The following is a 21079-nucleotide window of genomic DNA, read 5'->3' as shown; positions in this document are numbered from 1 at the left end:
CCATTAGTTCCAAGGCATTTACACCATGCAGCCAATGAAAAGTCACTAAGCATACAATATATGCCAGGATTCTTTGTCACCCTTTAGAAGTAATGGGATTTGTCTTCATAACTCCTAATCCACTGCTTTGAAACTTTTGCCCTATATATTATATTGCATTCATTATTGTAATTTCTCCCATTAATTGATAGAGCTCTCAGGAGGTTAATCTGTGGACACCAGCCATGTTGTCTTTATACTAAACACACCTAAATAAATAGATATTTGTTTTTAAAAATAAAAATCCTTCATAAAATGACCAAACCTTTGTGCATCATTTCTCTAAAATTGTTTGTTTAAAAAAATACACTACAGTGGGATAATAAACTGATGTGAAAATTTCTCAATTTACACCACTTGACAGGTGCTAAAAGAAAAGCATCTTTAATTCTAATGTGTTGTTAGGACCTCTTTAGAGAGATTGTACAAGTTATTAACAAGGTCCTCTGAGACAGGAGACGGGTAATTAACAAGACCTACAGAAAGAGTTTAGGTAATTAATGAGCTTCTGGGTACTGGACACAGGGTAACAAATAGTCCAATAGTTAAAGCTGACAGGTTGTTACTAGTATGATCAAATGGCAGATTTAGGAAAGCGAATTGATAGATGTCTGTGAGCTTTCTAAGAATCGTTTAAAAATAACTCTTTAGGTTATATTTCCATGACACAGTAGTCATTATAATGGTAATTCTATACTTAAACAGTTCAGGAGCTAGTTGAGATTGAAATTTCTTTACAGACTATCAAATGGATGTAGCACCCCAAAAGGAAAATGACATACTAAGGAGGCATGAGAGGAATTATTACTAAGTGGCATGTATCTATAATCATTGTCTATTTTAGAGAAAAGTCAGTTGAACAACTGAATAAACCTTCTGTGAACTAGATGTTCCAGAAGCTGAGCAGACTTAGATTGAGTTAAATACATATATAGTAAAATAAGAAGAGCTTTCTCTCCTCACATATGAGTTCTGATCAAACCACTCAGAAAAAATAAGAGAAAATTTGGTTACTTTCTTGATTTCTGGTTTCTTATAAAATTCTTCTATAGTGTATTTCAAGGAAAGAGGAAGGGAAATATAGAAGTGGAGAAGGAGGGAGTATTCAGATCTCAATAGGATTCTTTGTACATGCATTTAGATATACCAATCTGTTGGCCATCCACACAGTTTTGGAAGAAAAATACTATCAATTTGGTCAAAGACTGTTGATGTGGGAAGGTCACAATAGCATATGGAGGGGTGGAAATTTACCCACTATTTGTGTTGATTCCAAAAGAAAATGTATAGTGCTTAAAATATAGGTGTTATTCCCATACTAACTTTGTCACCTCTTTTGTGTATTACATTAATACTGTAATATTAACATCTTTACATTAATTGCATTCAAAGAAATACTTACAAAATTCTTATAAAAATTGAAATCTATTTGAATATATATCATAAGAACAAATACAAATAAAACCTGCATTCCTTCTATCCTGTCATCTATAGTGACAATTTATTGTGTTTTTAAATATTCTTTTGCTACTTCAAACACACCTAAAAGGTGCATTTAAAAAAAAAGTTTTTATTTAATAATCTCCATCTGTTTTGTTTATCTTTCTTGTTTTGAGAACCATTCCCAGATTTGACAGTGTTTGTCCCTTCAGTGAATCTCAATGGTTGTGCATGCTCATCATGCTTAACAGTCAGCCCTGGCTGTTGCTGGGTGTCTGCGGTTAGTAATGATGATGACTACTTTCTCTTTAGAAATACTTCAATTAATTATGAAAGTCTGAAATAAAACAGATTTTTGCATTGCTCCTATCTTCCTGAGCTCTCATCACGGTATTCTCACCAAACAGCTCTTGCCATCTCTTCATTTTCAGACGCTATTTCACAGAACGTAACATTTGAGAATCAGATGGCACAAAAATTACAGGAATTTTGAGAGCATCAAAGGGACCAGAACATACTGAACTGAGGACAAAGAGCAGCACATAGTATATTTTCAGGCTTTAAAATTTCATTAAAGTTTCGTATGTGTCACTGTTACTTCTCAATTTCGCCTTTAAGCATGATGCACTAGGGCTCTCTTTCTGCAATAAGCTCCATGTGCGTGGACCCCTGCTCTTGCACAGAGCCCATTACAGGAAAGGTGCAAAGGAGTGCAATGTTGCTTATTCCTTTTAAAGGTTACAATGCATCTCTCTTCTTAGCTGCTTTCCTTCCTGCACTTTGTTTAGGAGATCCTGCTTCCAGAAAACCCATTATTGTGCCTGCTGCAGTAATGAAGTCTTGCTTAACGTATTTGTCTTTTGTCAATCATTCACAAAGCATAGGTGTGTAGGCTACACTGTTCTGAATTTTTATTTCTTTTTCCTGAATTTTTAAAATTTCTTCTCTGTTAGCAGCTGCATACATTGTTACTGTATTAACTTTAACTTGGATGACTTTTTATTTATTTTCTTCACTTTCCTCTGCTGGTATTCATGAGATTATAGCTAAATTGCCATATTTCTAGTTAAATGAGATTACCAGTTTGATCTCCTAACCTATTGAGAATATTATGAAAATGATAGAATGAGTCAGTGTATTATATTATAGAATTTTAATATGAACTGTGAATTCAGTATGTAAGGCACCAGTCTGACCTTTTTCTGAAGCACAGAACAAGTACAGTCCTCGCAGGAGCAGTACAGGATTCCCACCCTGCCAATGTGCTTAATCTCTGATCTGGAAGGATCATCCCTTGTGGCGAGAGAGTAGTTACATCTCCATCATGTCTCTGTCTTGACATTTGAGCTAAACCTACCAGCTGTGATTGAGGTTTTGTGATGTGAACATGAATGAACTCTGAACAGGGCTGAAACCACCAACCCCCAGGCCATCACAAAGCAACTCTTCAATGATTGGGTCACTATATATGCTGGATTGGAACAGTGATTTGGTCTTGACTTGAGTAAACGAATCAGAGATCTTTGATTAGAATAGCTATTTTATAAATACTGATGGTGCTTAAAGTTCATGCTACTAAATAATTACAAGATTTTTACAAGCTTTTACAGTCTTGTAAATGCATATTAAGGCATATAAAATCCTTTGAAATTCAGTTCCTGCGCATATATAGTAGACTCCACTCAAAGCAGAATGCATTGGCTATTCAAGTCTTTAAAAAATTGTAATTGCTTTAGATTATTTTCTCAAATTTCATTTATTCAAGTGAAGTTGTTTTTTAATTTAAACCAATGCACAAAGAATCTAAAATTGATAAACTTCTCTTTTTTTTTTCTCACTGATGTAAAAATAAATTAATAATAGAGCTAGTTCTTAAGTCTTCAGAAATAGTTCTTGAACTTGAGACTTTAAATACCTAATTTCAATCTGGAGTGAATTTTTCCAGCTGAGTTATAGATCCCTGAATTTGTGCCTTATAATTCAAGTGCTTACACAACCTAAACTAGAGTGACCTGAATGATCCATAGTACATCTCTTGAGGATGAAACATCATTAATCATTTAGCTAGAGCACCATCTGTTCAAAACTTGATGTCTTAGCTTGGTATAAAAATGCCTAATAAAAAGAAAAATATTTAAATGCTTAGAAATATTCCCTTTTTATTTAAGGTTATTGTCATTAGCCAATTTTGCTTATAGAAACTGTAATAAAAGTCAGTCTGGCATATAGTACAGAATCACTGCAGCTTTATATTTGAGGTTCAAATAGTTTTTTAATCCCTGTGCAATTATTCAATTATTGCACTTGCATGATTAATACTGTAGTAATCTGGAGATAGTGGTGCTTGCATCTAGTGGTTGTATTAAAAGTGCAAGTTAACTTATTTCAAGGTACTTCTATTTGAAACTGCCTCTAAGGGCTTGTCTACCCTTAAAAAGTACAGTGGCGTAGCTGCACCACTGCAGTGCTTCAGTATAGACCAGGGGTCTCAAACACGCGGCCCGTGGAGCTCTTCCCTGCAGCCCATGGAGCTCCCCACGCCCCCCCCCCCGTTACTTCCCGTCGCCATCAAACTCCCCTCACCCCCGCCCCCCCCCCCCGAGTTATTTTCTGGGCCTGTTAAGCTCCCCGTGCGCTGCTCCCCAATGTTTGGGGCACCTACCCCCCCCCCCCCCCGGAGTGTCTCCCGGCACCCAGTTGCTGCCTCCTCACTGCCTCGGAGCCTGGAGCCTGCAGCACACGTTGAATCGGCTCCGCTCTGCAGGCTGCCGGCTTCCGGCAGGTTCTAGTGTCCCTCTTCACTAGGGCCAGGGCAGGCTGCCCTTTCCCTGCCCTTCTGCCCTAGTCCTGAGCCTCTCTCTTCAGTGAGGTGCTGCCACCCTGGAGTGGCCATTTGAGTTTGAGACCCCTGGTATAGACACTACCTGTGCCAAAGGTTCTCCCATTGATATAGGTAATCCACCTTCCCAAGAGGTGATAGCTAGGTCAGCAGAAGAATTTTTCCTTCAAAGTAGCATTGTATACCCCAAAGGTTAGGTTGACTTAACTACATTGCTCGGGGTGTGACATAGCTGGCTTGACCTAACTTTTTAGTGTAGACCAGGCCTGAGAGAGTTTAAGCCATCATCCCAGCAGGGCCCCTGTGCATGGCATACCACACTTGTTCTTCTTTCAGCACTGTCAGCCCCATTATGCATCTCGGATCTGCCTTCAACCCACTGTAGAACTGATTCTTCACTGCCATGTAACTTCTGCTGCAATTTACACATGTGCAAAGTAGGAGTAAAACTACCATTCTCAATTGGCATTTTACACCTACTTTTTATTTTCTTTGCACACATGTGGAGAATTATGTCCTTTACCTTTTGTTTATAAATATAACAAAGCCACCTCCAGTAAGGTGTTATAAAATAATTATATTTCATCGTTGCGCTTTTTCAAAAGAAAAAACGTAATTTCAAATCACATACATTGTACTTCTTTTAAAAGAAGTATTATTGCAGTTTGCATTAATATTAATCCCTAAAAAGTATTTATTTGGAGTTTTCTAAGTTACTAAGAAAAGTTCTTGACCTATATTTCACTTCCACCTCAGTCTGTTTTTCTCTCTGCCTCTATTCAGCAGCCACTCTTTTCTTTTATACATGAATAGGCAGGCTGTTAGTTGTGATAGAAACTCAATTTAACAGCTGACAGTTGTTTAGTACAATGGATCAGATTAAGTCCAATATCTGAGAACATTTGTGGTTTATTGGTTAGAACACCAAAGGGTCTAGGTTCCGTTATCCGATCTGTGGAGAATATTTATTATGTGACTCAGGACAAGTCACAACCACTTTTCCACAGTTCACCAATCTTTAAAATTAGTCTAACCCCTCGTTGAGAGGGTGACGTGTGGTCTAAGTTTTGCAAAGTTCTTTGGGTTCTCTGCATGAACATTTCTATGTAAATATAAAGTTTTATTATTAACATGATTGGTATAGCACTTAAGCCTTGACTACACTGCCACTTAAAGCGCTGAAACTTTCTTCACTCAGGGGTGAGAAAAACACACTCCTGAGCGATGCAAGTTTTAGCACTGCAAAGTGGCAGTGTAGCCAGTCTTGGCTCCAGCGCTGGTTGCTATTCCTCTCGTGGAATATTCCTCCTCTTATTACAGTGCGCTGGGAGAGAGCTCCAGAGCTCTCCCAGCGCTGGAGCCGTGACTACACAGCCATGTTAAAGTGCTGCTGCTGCAGCACTTAACATCGCCTGTGTAGATATACCCTAAATCAGTTATATAGTAAGTGCTCTTCAAATATGAGGAAAAGGTTCCTGCCTTGAAGGGTTTACAGTCTAAGGCCCCAATTCTGCAATGAGCTCTGTGTACAAGACTCCTTGAATCCTCAGGGAGCCTCACACTGACTTTAATGGAGCTCCATAAGAATGCAAGAGTCTGCTCGTGCGTAGCTTATTGTAGAATCAGGGTCCATATAAAAAACATATAGATGGAGGATGAGATGCAACAAAAAGTGTCTTCCATCCAAGATATGTTATTAACTATTTTCTTAACTCCTTAGCATGCAAATTCATAGAAACGTTAACAAAATAGAAGGATGGCAACCACAAAAATTCCTGGTATTATTTTTGCACAAACTCCAGAAGGCCCTGGATGATTGCTTTGTGGCAGGACAATTTATATAGCAGTGAATCCCAAAACATGGTTCACCAGAAACTCATTGGGAAGTAGATCGCAATAATGTGCCCAATTCATCCTTCCATAGGTGCCATAGTGCACTGTAATTCTGCCTAGGAAGTGGTGTCTGCATTACTAGCCTGCTGTGGCTGGTAATATTTGAAGGAAAGTTAGTGTCATTAACTATATCATTTACATTTATTCCTTTTTTTCCCCCTATCGTATGTTGGTAGTAGGATTATATTCATGTATATTTTCATGAAAATAAATTTACAGTTAATTTCAAGTTCATGAAACTTATTTTAAAAAAGGAGAAAAGAAAGAAACCTGAAAGGTGCATCACTTCTGAGTAAAAAAACATTCCACAGTCCAAAGATTTTGGATAAGAGTGATCTACTTTAACTTAAAAATGCCCATGTTAAGTAAAGTAAAAAAATGAATTGGTGTAACTTGCAAATTACCTGTAAAATGGGCATTGTATAACATATGATGAAAACACTCACTGAGCTGTGTTGATATTACATTAACCAAGAAGATTTTAATACTTAGAATAGTAAAGACTAATGTAAATACATACTTTATACTGAAAAGTTATACACAGTAGTGATTGTATAATTAATCTGAATAGTGAAAGATGAGTATCTAAAAAGCTCTTGCTCCTTAGGGGAAATATGATTTACATACAGTATGTTAGAAGTGTTTGCCACATACTCATTACAGTGCTAAAGTAAACTGGTCCAGCTGTAATATTTTGAAATTAGTTGTATAGCAGTTTTTTAAAAACATTGCTTTAATCTCTAGATATTTAGAAACCAAGTATTTAAACAGCCAATACATCTAATGTTTTATTTGTTTACCATCATAAATCTTCAAGAACATAAGTCTCAATCATAAAACTGATCAGAGCAACTTAGAAAGGACTATTCAAGTAATGTACAACCACCAAACTTACTAACTCTTTCCAGGTGGCTGTATTGGAAGGAAAATTAGGTATTTTATGTGATTAAATAAATGTATTTAACTGGTGGAAAAATCATACACACATGATAAGTTAAGTATAAAATAATATATTTTTATGGTCGTGATGCAAACCAAGACAACCAATAAAATCATAACTATGGTAAGTCTGTCTGTCTTAGCTTATATCATTTTTTTTCTAGTCACTTTTTTTCATTGTGACAGGAGTTAAGGGGAGTTTCAGCTGTGACTTCAAATAAGTTAAAGTTGAAGTCAAAGTAATAAAAGCCAGGAAATTCAAACAGGTTTTACTATTTAATAAAATTTAGATTCTAAAAAATAGTTGCAGTAAAATAAAGGGTCTGAATTAACCCGATAAAAATAACAGATATAAATAATATAACCCTTAGGAAGCTAGCTGATTCCCAGGTGAGTGACATGGGGGAATTGGCTAATTACTATGCTAGGTAGAATTTTCTGTGCTCAGGAGGGAGCTTGGGTTTCTGGCATTTGGATGTTGGACAGGTCTCTTGATTGGAATATGTCTCTTCCTGCACCATTTCACGGCAGCTGATTTTGCTCTCCTCATTGGCCTGTTCTGCTGACATGATTTACTTCCCTTGTGCTAAGTCATGACCTCTCTTCTGGAGAGTAGAACTGATAAAGGGGTGTTTGCATTGAGAGACCAAGCATGGAACATTCAAGGAAGCCAGCATGGGACCTGGATGTAGAGTCTGACGATACGGCTAGCAGTGGAAAATTGGGACGAGAGCATGCTGTAGGCAGTGTGTGCAGTTGTTGGGCGTGGTTCTGGCAATCTGGAGTCATGGAAGGGGTGTGAAATGCCTTGATTCCTTTAGGGTGATGGACAAAATAGGAACAAGAGCTTCCTTAATGTTCTGTGGATTAAGTGTCTGCCTGTTTCTCACCATTGTGCTTAAATACTGTACATGTAGCATGTAGGACTCGTCTGAAACTCCTTCTACATCAAAAGTTTGCACAGCTCAGGGCAGTGACAACCATTTCAAACATCACAATATTTTGTTGCTTTGATGATGAAAGCAAAGCCCTTATTGTGTTTTAACAATCTTTTGTACTTTTCCCCTTTTATTAATTGTGATCTCTCACCCCTAGGAAAAAACACTTCATCATTTTTTCTCATTTGCGTGTCATCAGAATGCTTTGCATTATACATTCATAGAGAAAAATGTGGCCCCTGCCTCAAAGTTCTTGCGTTCTAAGATACTAATCCTGCAAACACTTACGTATATGTCTAAGGTTATATCTACACTGCACACCTTACAGTGGCACAGCTGTGCCACTACAGCCGTGCTGCTGTAAGGTACGCGGTATAGCCGCTCTTTGTCGGCAGGAGAGAGGTCTCCTGCCAACAAAATAAAACCACCCCCAACAAGGGGCGGTAGCTTTGTCGGTGGGAGAGCGTCTCTTGCCAACAAAGCGCTGTCCTCGCCAGCGCTTTTCATCAGTAAAACTTTTGTTGGTTGGGGTGAGGGGTTTTTTTTGTTTTGTTTTGTTTTTCCACACCCCAACCAAAAGTTTTACCAACAAAAGTGCAGTGTAGACATAGCCTAACTTTACTCTCATAAATAATCCCATAAAAAAATTAATTGAAATAACACCATTCTGACACACAAATACTAAAGCCTTGTCTACAGTTAAAAGCTTTTCCACTTTAACTATGCTGACATACTTAAAGTGGCAAAATAACCCCAACAAAATCCTAGTGAAGATGCCATTATACCAGTATAAAAATATTTATGCTGGTATATCTTATTCTGGTTAATGAAGCACAATAAGCATTACTGGTGCAAAGCACCTTATTCTAGTATAACTGTGTCGACATTAGAGCTTTTACTGGCATAACTAAGCTAATTTAAAAGAAATCATCCCTTACTAACATAGTTCTACGAGAAAAATTTATTAAGTGTAGATTAGGTCTTAAGGTGGAGGTACCATGTTTGTGGCAGATTGTTGGGTGGATTATCATTGAAAACACTTCATAGGAGTAGTGTATTACACGGGAGGGATTTGAAAGAAGAGGTGGAGGTTATTTTACCACACAGGATGGGAGTTAAAGGAGCTACATGGATCAAGGTGCTAAAAAACAACAGAGGAATAAATAAGCACTGTTTAGTAGCAGCAGAAGTCAGCTGATCTACCAATTATCTCTTTTTTTTCTTAGGTGTCTTTGGGCCCAATGTCATCTTAATGAAGCTTATTTTAATATCTTAGTCATTTTGGATTATAATGGCAATTTTACATTACACTTTGCATACTATTCCTACTAAACTTAATAGATAATTTACATTCGGATCATGCATGCAGTGACTGAGCAATAGTACCCTGCCTTCTGGAATGGTTGTTTGTGGAGCTGCAAAATCCTATTAAAATTGATTTTTACTTTGCATGTGAGCAGCGGAATGCCTTTCTAATAGCCAATACGGACAAAATGCATTTTGTGAAATAGTAACCGTGCATACACACAACACAGTTTTGAGGGTGGTGACGTGTGAGCCAGAAAGAACCAATTTGACTTTTGGTTCCCAAGATGAGTTAGCAGAGTTGTTTAATTAGAAAAGACACATCTTTTGACTTGTAAACTGAGCAAATTTAGTTTTGAAGTAAATGAGAAACAATAAATATAAAATACCACAATGCTAATTTTTATAGTCACTTTTGACACGCACTTTAAAAACAAACAGAAAAAATGCTTCCAAGCTGTGAACATATTTTTGTCATGTTTCCACAGAAAAACTTCACTGCCAATTTATCAAACCCTGGGAAAAATAAGGATAGGACCTTAACTATTTTGGCTATGTTGTGTACTGCTACCATTAGAAGAACAGCAAAACTGATATACTTTGTTCTTTCATCAGTCAGATATACATATTATATAGAAACATGTTGCATTGGTTACATCGGTGACTGCAATTAAAAAATCCGAATGGCCTTGTGGTAGTTAAGAATTTTTCTGAAGAGATGGAAAGGCTTATGATCAATACAGTATTTATATATAGTGTAAAGGAGTATGTCATTTTGTTTGTTTTTACATAATTATAGTCAAATACGATAATAAATTAAAGTTAAGGGTGTGGCATTATGAAACAAAAGAAACAAAAAGACCCCAGTAACTTCAAATACACAACACATGCAGAAAAACCTATATTTGCAATTTTAAAGATATTCTAGGGTTCTCAGTCCGTGAGTTATGAGTACAGCTGCGAGAGTCTGGAACTGCTCAGGCTCACCTCAGGTTGGAAGAGCTGGCAGGAAACCATGCTAGGCTCAACGAGACCATGGAGCTCCCAAGTTAGTTAGTTAGACCTTCTCATTTAAAACAAAAATTACAAGGTTTCAGAGCACCTGTTTCTTCCTGCTTCATTCGGAAGGAGAATATTTCCCACTTATGTCTTAAAACTTGAATAGTGTGTGTTTCATTTGTAATCATATTTGTGTGCAATTGCAGCTAACTGCGTACCAAACATAACACTTGCTAATTTTGTAGATGGAATTAAGATGCCCGCAGTGTCATAGTAAGTGTGCACATTTTTCAGTTTTAAAAAAGTCAGTACTCCCAATAGTTTACATTTGTAATTTCAAAATACAGATTTCATGTACAGTGACTGTTACTCTTCCATAATAGCAGATAAAGAAGAGTGGGTATCTCAGAACTTGTTTCACAGGAACGTTTAAGTGGTTCAGTGCTATAAAAGATCTTGCTTCCTTAACCTTTCAGAAACTCAGTTGAGCAGTCGTATTATTCTGTATCTTGTCTGACATGAGGAAACAGTCCCAAAAGAAAGGTATCCCAAATTAACGCCACACTTCATTAAATAAAGACATTCTTGGTTTTCACCAAGCTAATTTGATCCAGTTCAGTTAACTCATTTTTTTGTCCTCAGAACAGATCACAAAAGACACCCATGAATGAGTAAGTTCATCATGTGTTTGACACATCAGTGTGAGACTAAAAGGCAGACCTTGTGGGAGGGTTCCTGCCTTTAGATTTGTAGACAATACCTGATGAAAGAGGCCCCTCATTCAAAACTGTTCTCTAGTGAACAGGACAGAATGCCTCAGATCACTGTACAAGCAGGTATAATAGAAATTAACCAGAACTTGATTTCTCAGACACCTTTTCCCTCACAATTGTGACTGTTCATGTAATCCAATCTTTATGTAATATTCTAAATATTGCAGTTGGTTCACTGGGCTTCAGTATAAACCAAAGATCAAACTTTCCTAGAGCTCATTTGGCCTGTAATTGCTGTATAATTGCAAAATACTTGCTACATAAATAGGCTTGGGAGAATTCAATGTTTTTTTAAAATATAATTTGGATGTATTATATCACTTTTTAAACATTTTTTTCATTTTGTATCAATTTTAATTTTCACCATTGCAGGAAATTATGGGGGGAGGGCAATAGACAATAATTATTTAATGACAGTTGATATTGAGATTCAAAAAGTTGAAACTTTATAACTATTAAAACACAGGTTGTCAACATCAACTGTCAAAATATACAAAGTAAATCTTAATCAAACTCTAATAAGTTTTCAAGCAGCATTTTTTCTTACTTTGTCTAGCTGTGAATTTCTGTTGTTATAGATGGAAATACTTCTTCCACTGTGTGTGTATAGTGAAATTGACATTTACCAACATTTACCAATAAAAATCTAATCCTTCCAAGCCTATATATAAAATATACCCATTCCACTCTTCCATATCATCTACATATATGATCAAAGGTTTATAGGTTTAGCAAAGGAAGCAATGGAGAGAAACAAAATAGCCATTAATTATTTTAGGTTAATTTTTTGACATAAAACTAAAAATGCTGTACAGTGTTTTCATAACTTTAAAATTGTTCTTTCAGATGCTTGTAATAACCTTTCAGTGGCCTGAAATTGAAATGTTTCATTACCAAATTTAATTTTCCTTCTTCATGCACCAGCTTGTTTAATGTATTCATGAGTACTAGGCTACTGAGATTTTTTTTTTTTTCTTATTCCTTTTAAAAATTAAAGGTGAATTCATTACTCATGAGCCAAGAAGGTTTTGGATTGATCAGAATGGTTTGATACAGGTTACATGTAAGCAAGTATTGAGAAGGGCCCTTTTTCAAAAACTCTGCCTGCAAGCTTCAGCCTCAGCACTTTCAGTACATGTGTGCTCTTGGGCTATATATAACACTTACCGTCATACCAAATAGTAGATTTTGTGATGTATAATATAGGGACTAAAAATAATGCTGTCAAATAAACATAATTTATTACTATAATCCAGAATCTGAACCCATTTTCCAGAGAGTAAATGTTATTTCAGGAATCATTTTTAACAAGTATAAAAGGACACAGATGCATTGGTTCTGAAAATGAAAATATATTTAGAAAATTATATACATACATGCCTGCCACTTTGACAATGGCAACTTTAGTATTATCCATATCAGCAGTCTATTGTCTCCGTTAATTTGGGAATTTTTTTAAATAGCTATGTTTTTATATGTGAATAATTTAATAGGTTTGAGTGGTTATTTATTGATCTTATTATGCTTCTTTTAAAGCAAGTTGCTGTTTATATTTGTACCTTGTTCTTTAGTTTGATCCATATAAAAACAGATAAATGCAGTATATACTGTCCGATGTTAAATACTTACTTACTTTTTATTAATACATTGTAAGTAAAGCATTCTAAATATGCGTGCACTGTTGGATCACCAAAAATTCTTGTCTATGACTGCTGTAGGGGAGTTTGGGGCATGTGCTAAATGAAAGCAATGGGCTGCAAGAAGTTCTGTGGGGTTTACTAATGGGGATTTTGGAAAATTGAGCAAGAGGGGTGAGGAGCTAAAAGAATTGGATCAGAATAAAACTAGCAGCAGGAGTGTTGAGAGAGGAAGAAAAGCTAGACAAGTAGCGTAAAACTGGAAGGACAAAAAAAATTGCCCCATGTTAGATCTGGTAGAGAGTAAGCATTGTTAATGTGAGATGGTTTTTTCGACCTATGAAATAAGCTAGTGATTTCAACTGAGTTTCTGAAAAGCAAATCTCCAATAAAAAGACACCAGAGAAACTGGCACTTATTGGTACCTTTGTAATGACAATTTCAGTCTAGAGATGTATGACCAAGTGGACATTGAAATTGTATTAGCATCTCACCCATAGAGATGATCTTTCTCCGGTCAGAGTTGAAGCATAATGACAGTGTAGTATGTGCAAACTGTGACTTTCATTATCTGAAGTTTACCTGGTCTGTGTCCATAGAGAACCTGAATTTCCAGGGCTATCAGTTGAACAGTTGAATCACTTACCAAAAAACAAAATAAAACAACAATCTTTAAAAGGCTTTTTTCCTATTTTTCAATGAAAAATTATAGCAATTTCATGTATGTTTAGAGTAGAAAACATGATTTCAAAAAATGCAAATGTGAGTTTTAACTTGATCTAAAATTATAAAGTTCCAAAACATGCATTTTGTATGCTACCGCAGGGCAAATTGTTGAATTACCATTTGGAACCATCTTCCCAAATCCTTCATTTCTGTTTTTAATGGTCAGTATAATTATAATATCATGATTTTAACTCTAATATATTTTCAAGTTTTAGAAACGTTGCTTACATATTGTTTTATGAAAATTATCTTTGATTTTGTGTCTTTCTTAAACATATTTGAAGTCAAGAAATTATGTGAATGTTTCCACATTTCATATAAGCTATTTTAGTAATGTTGACATTAGGTACAAAATGGTGGTTTTTGTTGATGAGTACATACCTATAATATTTCGTTTTTTGTTATTCCCCTAGTTTTACAATGAATCCTGCAAGCATTGAAGACCTCAGGAAAAAAAGGGTGAGTGACAGTGTAATGGAGAACTATCAGTTCTCTACGTACTTGGTGCCTGAAATGGACTAAATAACCAAACACGGTTTTTATTAACTTCTAATATGAAAATTTTAAAAACTTTCCTGCTTGTTTTATCCAGTAATTCTTAACGAAAGTCTCTCTTTCCTGGTCGGAGACTGGGTTAATTCAAAGGAACTGAAAAGAGACTTAGAGACCCAATTTGCAGAGTATTTGGAATAACCGCTGAAGTTATAGTGTAGAATAGATCGTCCCAAGGGAAGTAGTGAGACACCTTTTGCTTCAGCCATTTTAAAATAAGTTTGGACAAAGCACTAAAATGTGTTGCCTGGCAAACAATCCTGCATTAGCAGGGGATGGACTAGATCGACTAGATCAGTGGTTCTCAAACTGTGAGTTGGGACCCAAAAGCTGGCTTAGACTTGCTGCGGCCTAGGGCAGAAGCCGAAGCCTGAGAGCTTCAGCCCTGAATGGCGAGGCTAAGGTTACAGGCCCCCTCCCTGGGGCTGAAGCCCTTAGGCTTCAGCTTTGCTTACCCCCCATTCCCCGCCACCATTTGGATGGGTTCAGGCTTCAGTCCCCCAGTAATTTTTGTTGTGAGAAGTGGGTCTCAATGCAATGAAGTTTGAGAACCCCGGGACTAGATGACCTAACAGGTCTTTCCCATCTGTAAAGTCTATGATTCTTTATGAAGGACAACAGAGGGTCCTGTGGCACCTTTAAGACTAACAGAAGTATTGGGAGCATAAGCTTTCGTGGGTAAGAACCTCACTTCTTCAGGTGCAAGAAGACAGTTTTTAGTGGGCTAATCAAAATGCAAGTCATCCGCAGGTTTAGGAAAATGAGTAAATATGGTTAGAAATACAAATAACAAATGAAGAGCAGCAATAAGGCCTTGTAATAAAGAGACTTGAAGTTATTCTTTGGAATGGTTGTTTGGCCCTAGAAATAGCAAAAATATAGTTTGTACTAAGAAATAAAAAAGAAAAAAATTCCACACATTTACTATGCAATTTCTTTGTATAAAAGAAAATATAATCTTGCTAGAATTTGTTTTATAAGGAGATCAGATCTTTAAAAGTGGGTTTGTTTTCCCTCTTAAAAAAATAAGTTGTATAGACAGATAGGACTTTATACTGTTTGTATTTTACTGTAGTATGTAAATGACTTGCAATAACTTTTGATGTTTCATAATAAATGCCCAAGTTTTCATAATGTAAGAAACTGGTGGGAGATGTCAGAATGTATGAAGGCTGCCTTTGATCAGATAGTAAACTAAATTCTACCAGGCAGTTACTTAATCTGACAAAAAGCAACATCAAAAAATTGATTTAACTTAGCAGCTATTGTCTGTAAAGTAACCTTAATTACAGTTTCTATGTGCTTGTAAATGTACTACCCCAAATCATGTAATTTATTGTTGGTAAAAGCATCCTTAGAATTCTTTTAAGAAATATAATGTGAATTATTTTATTTAAAGGATTTAAAGGTAATAAAAGAAATCCTTGATGTTGTGATGTTTCTTTGGAATACCAAATATCCTAAATGTCAGTTGCAGGATTCTGAGGTGGTGTTCATTTAATGCAAGATATAATTAAAAGGAGAAGACACTATCTTTATACCCCTTAGTTTTTGAATGAAACTATTTGAAAAATTTTAATGTTCATGATAATTGTTAAGATATTTGAAGTAATTTATATTAGATTCTGCAATAATAGGCCTCCACCAAGTTACATTTTTTTCTTCCCTTGGATGTAGTGTTTAGCAATTAAGTTTGTGTATCTTCTACTCTGGTGCCAACACCTGTCTCTGAAAGCAATGTTTAAACAGGAGCAGTAGCCAGTTGAAAGGGCAGCCTGAGCTCTTTAAGGCCTAATTAAGAACTGAAAGGGAGATGAAGCCTGTAGGACAAAAGATGTGAAAGCAGCTGAGATGATATTCCCAGAGCAAAATTCCTCATTAGAACAATAGGGAGATGATCAGAGAATGCCTAGCCTTTATGTTATCTCTGTAGCTCTCCTTCAGTTGCTGTGGATGTCAGTTTGTACCCCCAATAAATTTGGTTACCAGGACAACCCTTCTTTAAATATTTTGCTATTTAAAATCTTTTGCTAAAATTTAAATTGTATAAGATAATTATGTCATAGTAAATCTTTAGTAGCAAATTTTTTGAAAAGTAAAAATTAGATTATTCCTTAATCCTTTAACATGCTGTGTTGCCTAAATATTCAAATGGAAAATTAAAACCAAAATGTGAGTTATCCCCATACTATTGGCATTGTCCTTTCCTTAAGTATTAAAAACATACTGATATATAGTTGAATCTTTATTTTTCTTTAGCTGGAATTTTCTTGTATATCTGCTTGGTATTCTTGTGAAAAAAGAATGCAAGAAAACTTCTTAAAACATACATATTACACAGAACATTCTGGGAAACCATATTTAATCGTTAAAAACATCATTGCATACTGGATCCAGGTGTTTTCCAAATATAAAATTGAGCGAGCCCTTTATTTTTAGACATGGAAGCTTTAGTAATATTTTTTTCTGATATATATGAAGTATTAGTACTGTAAACAGAAACATTGCCTTCCTCAGGGTGGACGAAAATGTGCAAGATACATGAATGACCAAGAATTGGAAATGCTTTCTCTTCTGTACATATTATTGGAAATGTGGTACTAAATGATTTGTAAGTTTCACCAATTTTAGGTATTTTTATAAAGTGGAAGAAATTATCTGCTATGATAGATGATTTTTTAGTGTTATAAATTGACGATAGCAAATTAACTGTTAGTGACTAAATACTGATGTTTAGCTGAAATTAAATCTTACAGAATCAGTCAGAAATCCTAAAATGTTTAATAGTGCCAAGAGTTACTAACAGAAAACAATTGATGGAGAGAGGTTGGTTAACTTGTAGCATTCCAACTGATTTGCAATACACCATCACTTTTAATTAGCCTTACTTGAAAACTTTGGCCACCTGCATATTTTAATGATGAGATGGATGCCAAAGTGTAAATATTGAGCTGTGCTGAAATGAAAAGGAGTGAAGCAGGCTACTTCTGTATATATCTACCACTCAGTGTGCTTGCTGATTGTGCCCGATTTATCATTTTTAATGAGAAGATTCAAATGTAAACAAAAATTATCTCCTAAGCAAGAATTACTTCACCTTATATTCAACTGAAAGGTTCAGGATTTGAGAGGTTAGATTATTTTACTTAATCAAATGTTTTATATCTTTAAATGTCCCAGTCTCTGAACTAGATTAAACTAATTATTATACACGTCTAACAGTGCTATTATTTTCATAAATTCACTCTTGCTAATTATCCTTTTCTTATTTATATGTTCTCTTCCCCCCAGTAGAAAATAAGGCATTCAGGGTTATAGTTTCCTGGATTATACATTGCCTTTATTATGGGAATTAAACTTACCCATCTCTGTTAATACTTCTACACATAGTGAATCATCAGAAAGCATTGCTGAAAGTTGTTTCTCTTACTACTTAATTTAGAATTCTGTGCCGCACGTGCTTTTTTTCAACTTCTGGTAGTTCTCCTTTCTATAGAAGTGCTCTTGTGCAATTATGACAGCCTCTTGTGCAGCTTTTTAACTTCATCCAAAATATAAAATAAGAAGTTCTAATATACAATAAGCAGATATTGAGGCCACGACTTGGAGAGCCACTGAAGGCCAAGAATGGAACATTAGAGGCAGATGAGTCCTGATGTCATTAAAAAGCTAGATACATTCTTTGCTGTAGTCCTCTCAAAAGATGAACAATAAAAGAAAGAGAACTCAAAATAGTGGTGGTAAGGTTGGAGTAGTCAAGGGCTGTCTTGCTTCTTCCCAATGGTGGGTCAATGACTTTATGGGCATTATATTACTATGGGGAGAAGCTTATTTCTGGATGTGAGGTATACCCTGCTTGAGAACAGTATCATAAGTGACTTTCTGTTTCATAACCTCTCAACTAATTCACAATATTGGATTGTCTCCCATATGTCTACTAAATTGTTGTGATGTTTTTCATTTATAGGATGGAAATCCTTTTGATGCCACTGCAGGGTACCGTAATCTTACATATGAAGAGGTCTTGCAGGAGCTGGTGAAACATAAAGAGCAACTTAAGAAGAAAGACACCCATATCCGTGAACTTGAGGACTACATTGACAATCTTCTTGTACGAGTAATGGAGGAAACGCCTAGTATTCTCAGAGTGCCATATGAACCTTCTCGAAGAGCTGGCAAATTTTCCAAAAGCTAAGGCAATAACACTTCATGGTTCTTTTTGTTGAATGTGTTAATGGAAGGACATTGCACTACACATTTTGATTTCCTACTTTTGTTCTATTGTCCACTCCTTTCCCCTTCTGAGAGATTCAGGATTTTGTCCTCCAAATACTAGCAGGGACTGTCAAAACTAGTAGTCTGCTATGTTTATTAAAGAACTTTGCAAAAACAAATAGGAGATATAGTAGATGAATTTCTCACATTCCTTTTTGGAAATTACATTTAGCTATATTTTACTTGCAGGACTGTAAATAATACATTTTGAAAATGTCCATTCAGTTGTTTTACATGATAATTTACTCCTAGCCCTGTTGTGGTTTGATACCATATGTCTACTTTTACTACTTATTGATACACTATTATGCAAAGTCACTCTTTTTGGTATTATAGCATGCCATCACGGGTGTCATGCTAAAGTCTGTATGGTACGTTTTGCTGGATGTGAATATGGATTGTTGCAATGTGATATTTCAATATAGTTAATTCTCAGCATTTATTAGAGAGAAACAGTGGAAACAAAGAGGAAATGCCATATCCTGTACAGTACACTTTGTTAAGAATGTTTTAAAATGTCATGTCAGTTCAACAATGGCATGTATTTCAATCAGTTATTTTCACACTTAAATTCTGGATTTTGTGTACAATGAACATTGAACTTTGAAATCAGTAAGTTATAAGCTAATTACAATACAGGGTTTTTGGTGTAAAGTTATTGCATGCCTTTTTATACATTAAAATAGTGTAAACAAAATGCTAATAGAGTCAGAAGTAGGACTGAAGAAAGTGTTGGATAAAGAGTTTAATACTTTTTTCACTCAAATCCTACAGCAGTAAAAAAAAAAAAGTTAGAAGGAGAAATAGGAAGACTGACTTAAAGAGATATGATTCTGAAGAATTAAAGTGACTCAATCTCAAGTTGGGTTTTTCATGTGATGCATCTTTCCTTTGATTTCCAAGGCTGCTAGGAAAAGGGTGTATTGCTTAGGCATGCCTGGAGTATTTCTCACAAAGACTTAAAACTAAAAAGAGGAGGTCTGTATTCCTTTTCAATCATTTTAAAGGTCTGCTTTTACTAAGGCTGATGGAAGAGGTATTTGAATAAGCATGCATCTAATCATTTATATTTGCGTATAATGTGTACAAAAGTGTGTACTGTTTCACACATCAGCTAAATATAGTAATCAACTTCTAATGGGAAACAATGGTGTAAGAAAAAAATCTTTAGTAATAGCCACTAAATTATTTTATTTTAATTGCCTTGTAAGTCTTAAGTGGATTGTCTGTTACTGTGAAATTCTGAGGTGTATCAGAACCTATGCAGGAGAATATAATAGCATTGGATTTAAGAAGTTAAAATTCTTGGTTTGGGAAGAAAATTTTGTGTGCAAGGTGGCAGGATTTTTGTTTTTTGCTTTCTCCATTTGTTCTTGTAAAGTGCTTAGTTTTCTTACACTCTCATATGGTGGGCTTTTCTGAGGAGGAAAAAAGCCTAAAATTAACTTCTGATTTTTGTTGTTGTTATAAAGAATGAGACTTTTTTTTTCATGTTTAAGACTTCAAAAATGAATAAATCCATCTTGAATTGTTCTGATTCTAGACACCTATGAGATAAACCATTGGTATCAGAGAGCTCTTGACAATGTAACTATATTACAACAGCATTGCATTGTACTCAGAAGAAAATTATTTCTTTGTACAGTGTAAATAACTTTTCACTTCTTGACTTTATTTCTTGTTTTACTTTGCATTCTCCACAATGACATGGGGCGGTACCTGGGATGGGGGAAAGGATTGATTGATTGATTGATTGATTGTGCCAGAGTGTTAAGTATGAAAGTCCTGACCCTGTGTTGGGATTCATTAGCATAAACCATTGTGCTTGGGCGGAGCCACAGTGACTACAGTGGGACCCCTCCTGGTTGTAATGTTCTGCGTTAGCAGATCATGTTTCAGGATTAAGGCCTGATTCACTAAGTAGTTGCTATTAAGACCACCTGAGGATTCATCAGGTATTGTACCTCATAAACTAATATGAATGTTCTTTTGTCTACTTAAGTCTAAATGACTCAGTTTATTGTAATATATTCAAAGTGCCAAAGCATATTAAGTTACAGTTCATTTATTGCTGAGTTAGTTTTTGCACTTGAAGGAGATTTTAATTTAGAAATTATACAAGGTTGTATGTCAATTATTCAGTATTCCCACAAAGATTCTCAAACATTTTAGAGTAGTTTGGCTAAAGCTAATGACTTTTATATATACTGGGAAATGTGCCATTGAATTTGAAGCTGAACTCCACATTAATTTCAAAAATCACTGATGCTATGTGATCCTAAGTTTGTAAGGTTTCTTCTCTCATCACTGTCTTATACATATCAATGGGAGTTTCACAAGCAAACCAGTAGGAAAATATTCCCCAATGAGTTTAAACTTCTGCAAGCCAATCTATAGTTATTAAAATGAAACATTAGTGTATTTAGAACCTTTGAAATCACTTCTATTAGAATGTTAATGTGGAATATCAAAATGCATAATTGGCTAAAAGTAGATCATTTGACATTTGCGTAGCAGAAATGATAAGCAGATTAAAGGTAGCAAAAAGATCAATTTTAGTGCATTAGTGAAGAAATTCAGTGAAGTTTTTAATGTGCTATCTAGTTCTTTATCTGATCTGTAACTGAATAAAAGCGCCTTTTGTTTCTCCTAGTTTATCACAAAAAAGGAGAAAAAGACAAATTTAGCTTAGAAAAAGGTACATTTACTAAAATATGAAGAATG

At 35.4% G+C, this 21079-nt stretch overlaps 1 protein-coding gene across 1 annotated transcript in view; it reads left to right on the top strand.

Moving 5' to 3' along the window:
• RAB11FIP2 (RAB11 family interacting protein 2) overlaps nt 1-18275 on the top strand; it is a 37490-nt gene extending 19215 nt beyond the window's left edge. The window contains exons 4-5 of the mRNA XM_065408013.1: nt 13942-13987; nt 18048-18275. Coding sequence (XP_065264085.1) covers nt 13942-13987; nt 18048-18275 — 274 coding nt within the window. The remainder of the gene's footprint in view (nt 1-13941; nt 13988-18047) is intronic.
• Nucleotides 18276-21079: the final 2804 nt, after the last annotated feature.

Source organism: Emys orbicularis, chromosome 7, assembly GCF_028017835.1.
Source record: "Emys orbicularis isolate rEmyOrb1 chromosome 7, rEmyOrb1.hap1, whole genome shotgun sequence".
NCBI lineage: Eukaryota > Metazoa > Chordata > Testudines > Emydidae > Emys > Emys orbicularis.
The sequence above is the reverse complement of the archived record's forward strand: the minus strand, read 5'-3'. Positions and strand labels throughout refer to the sequence as shown.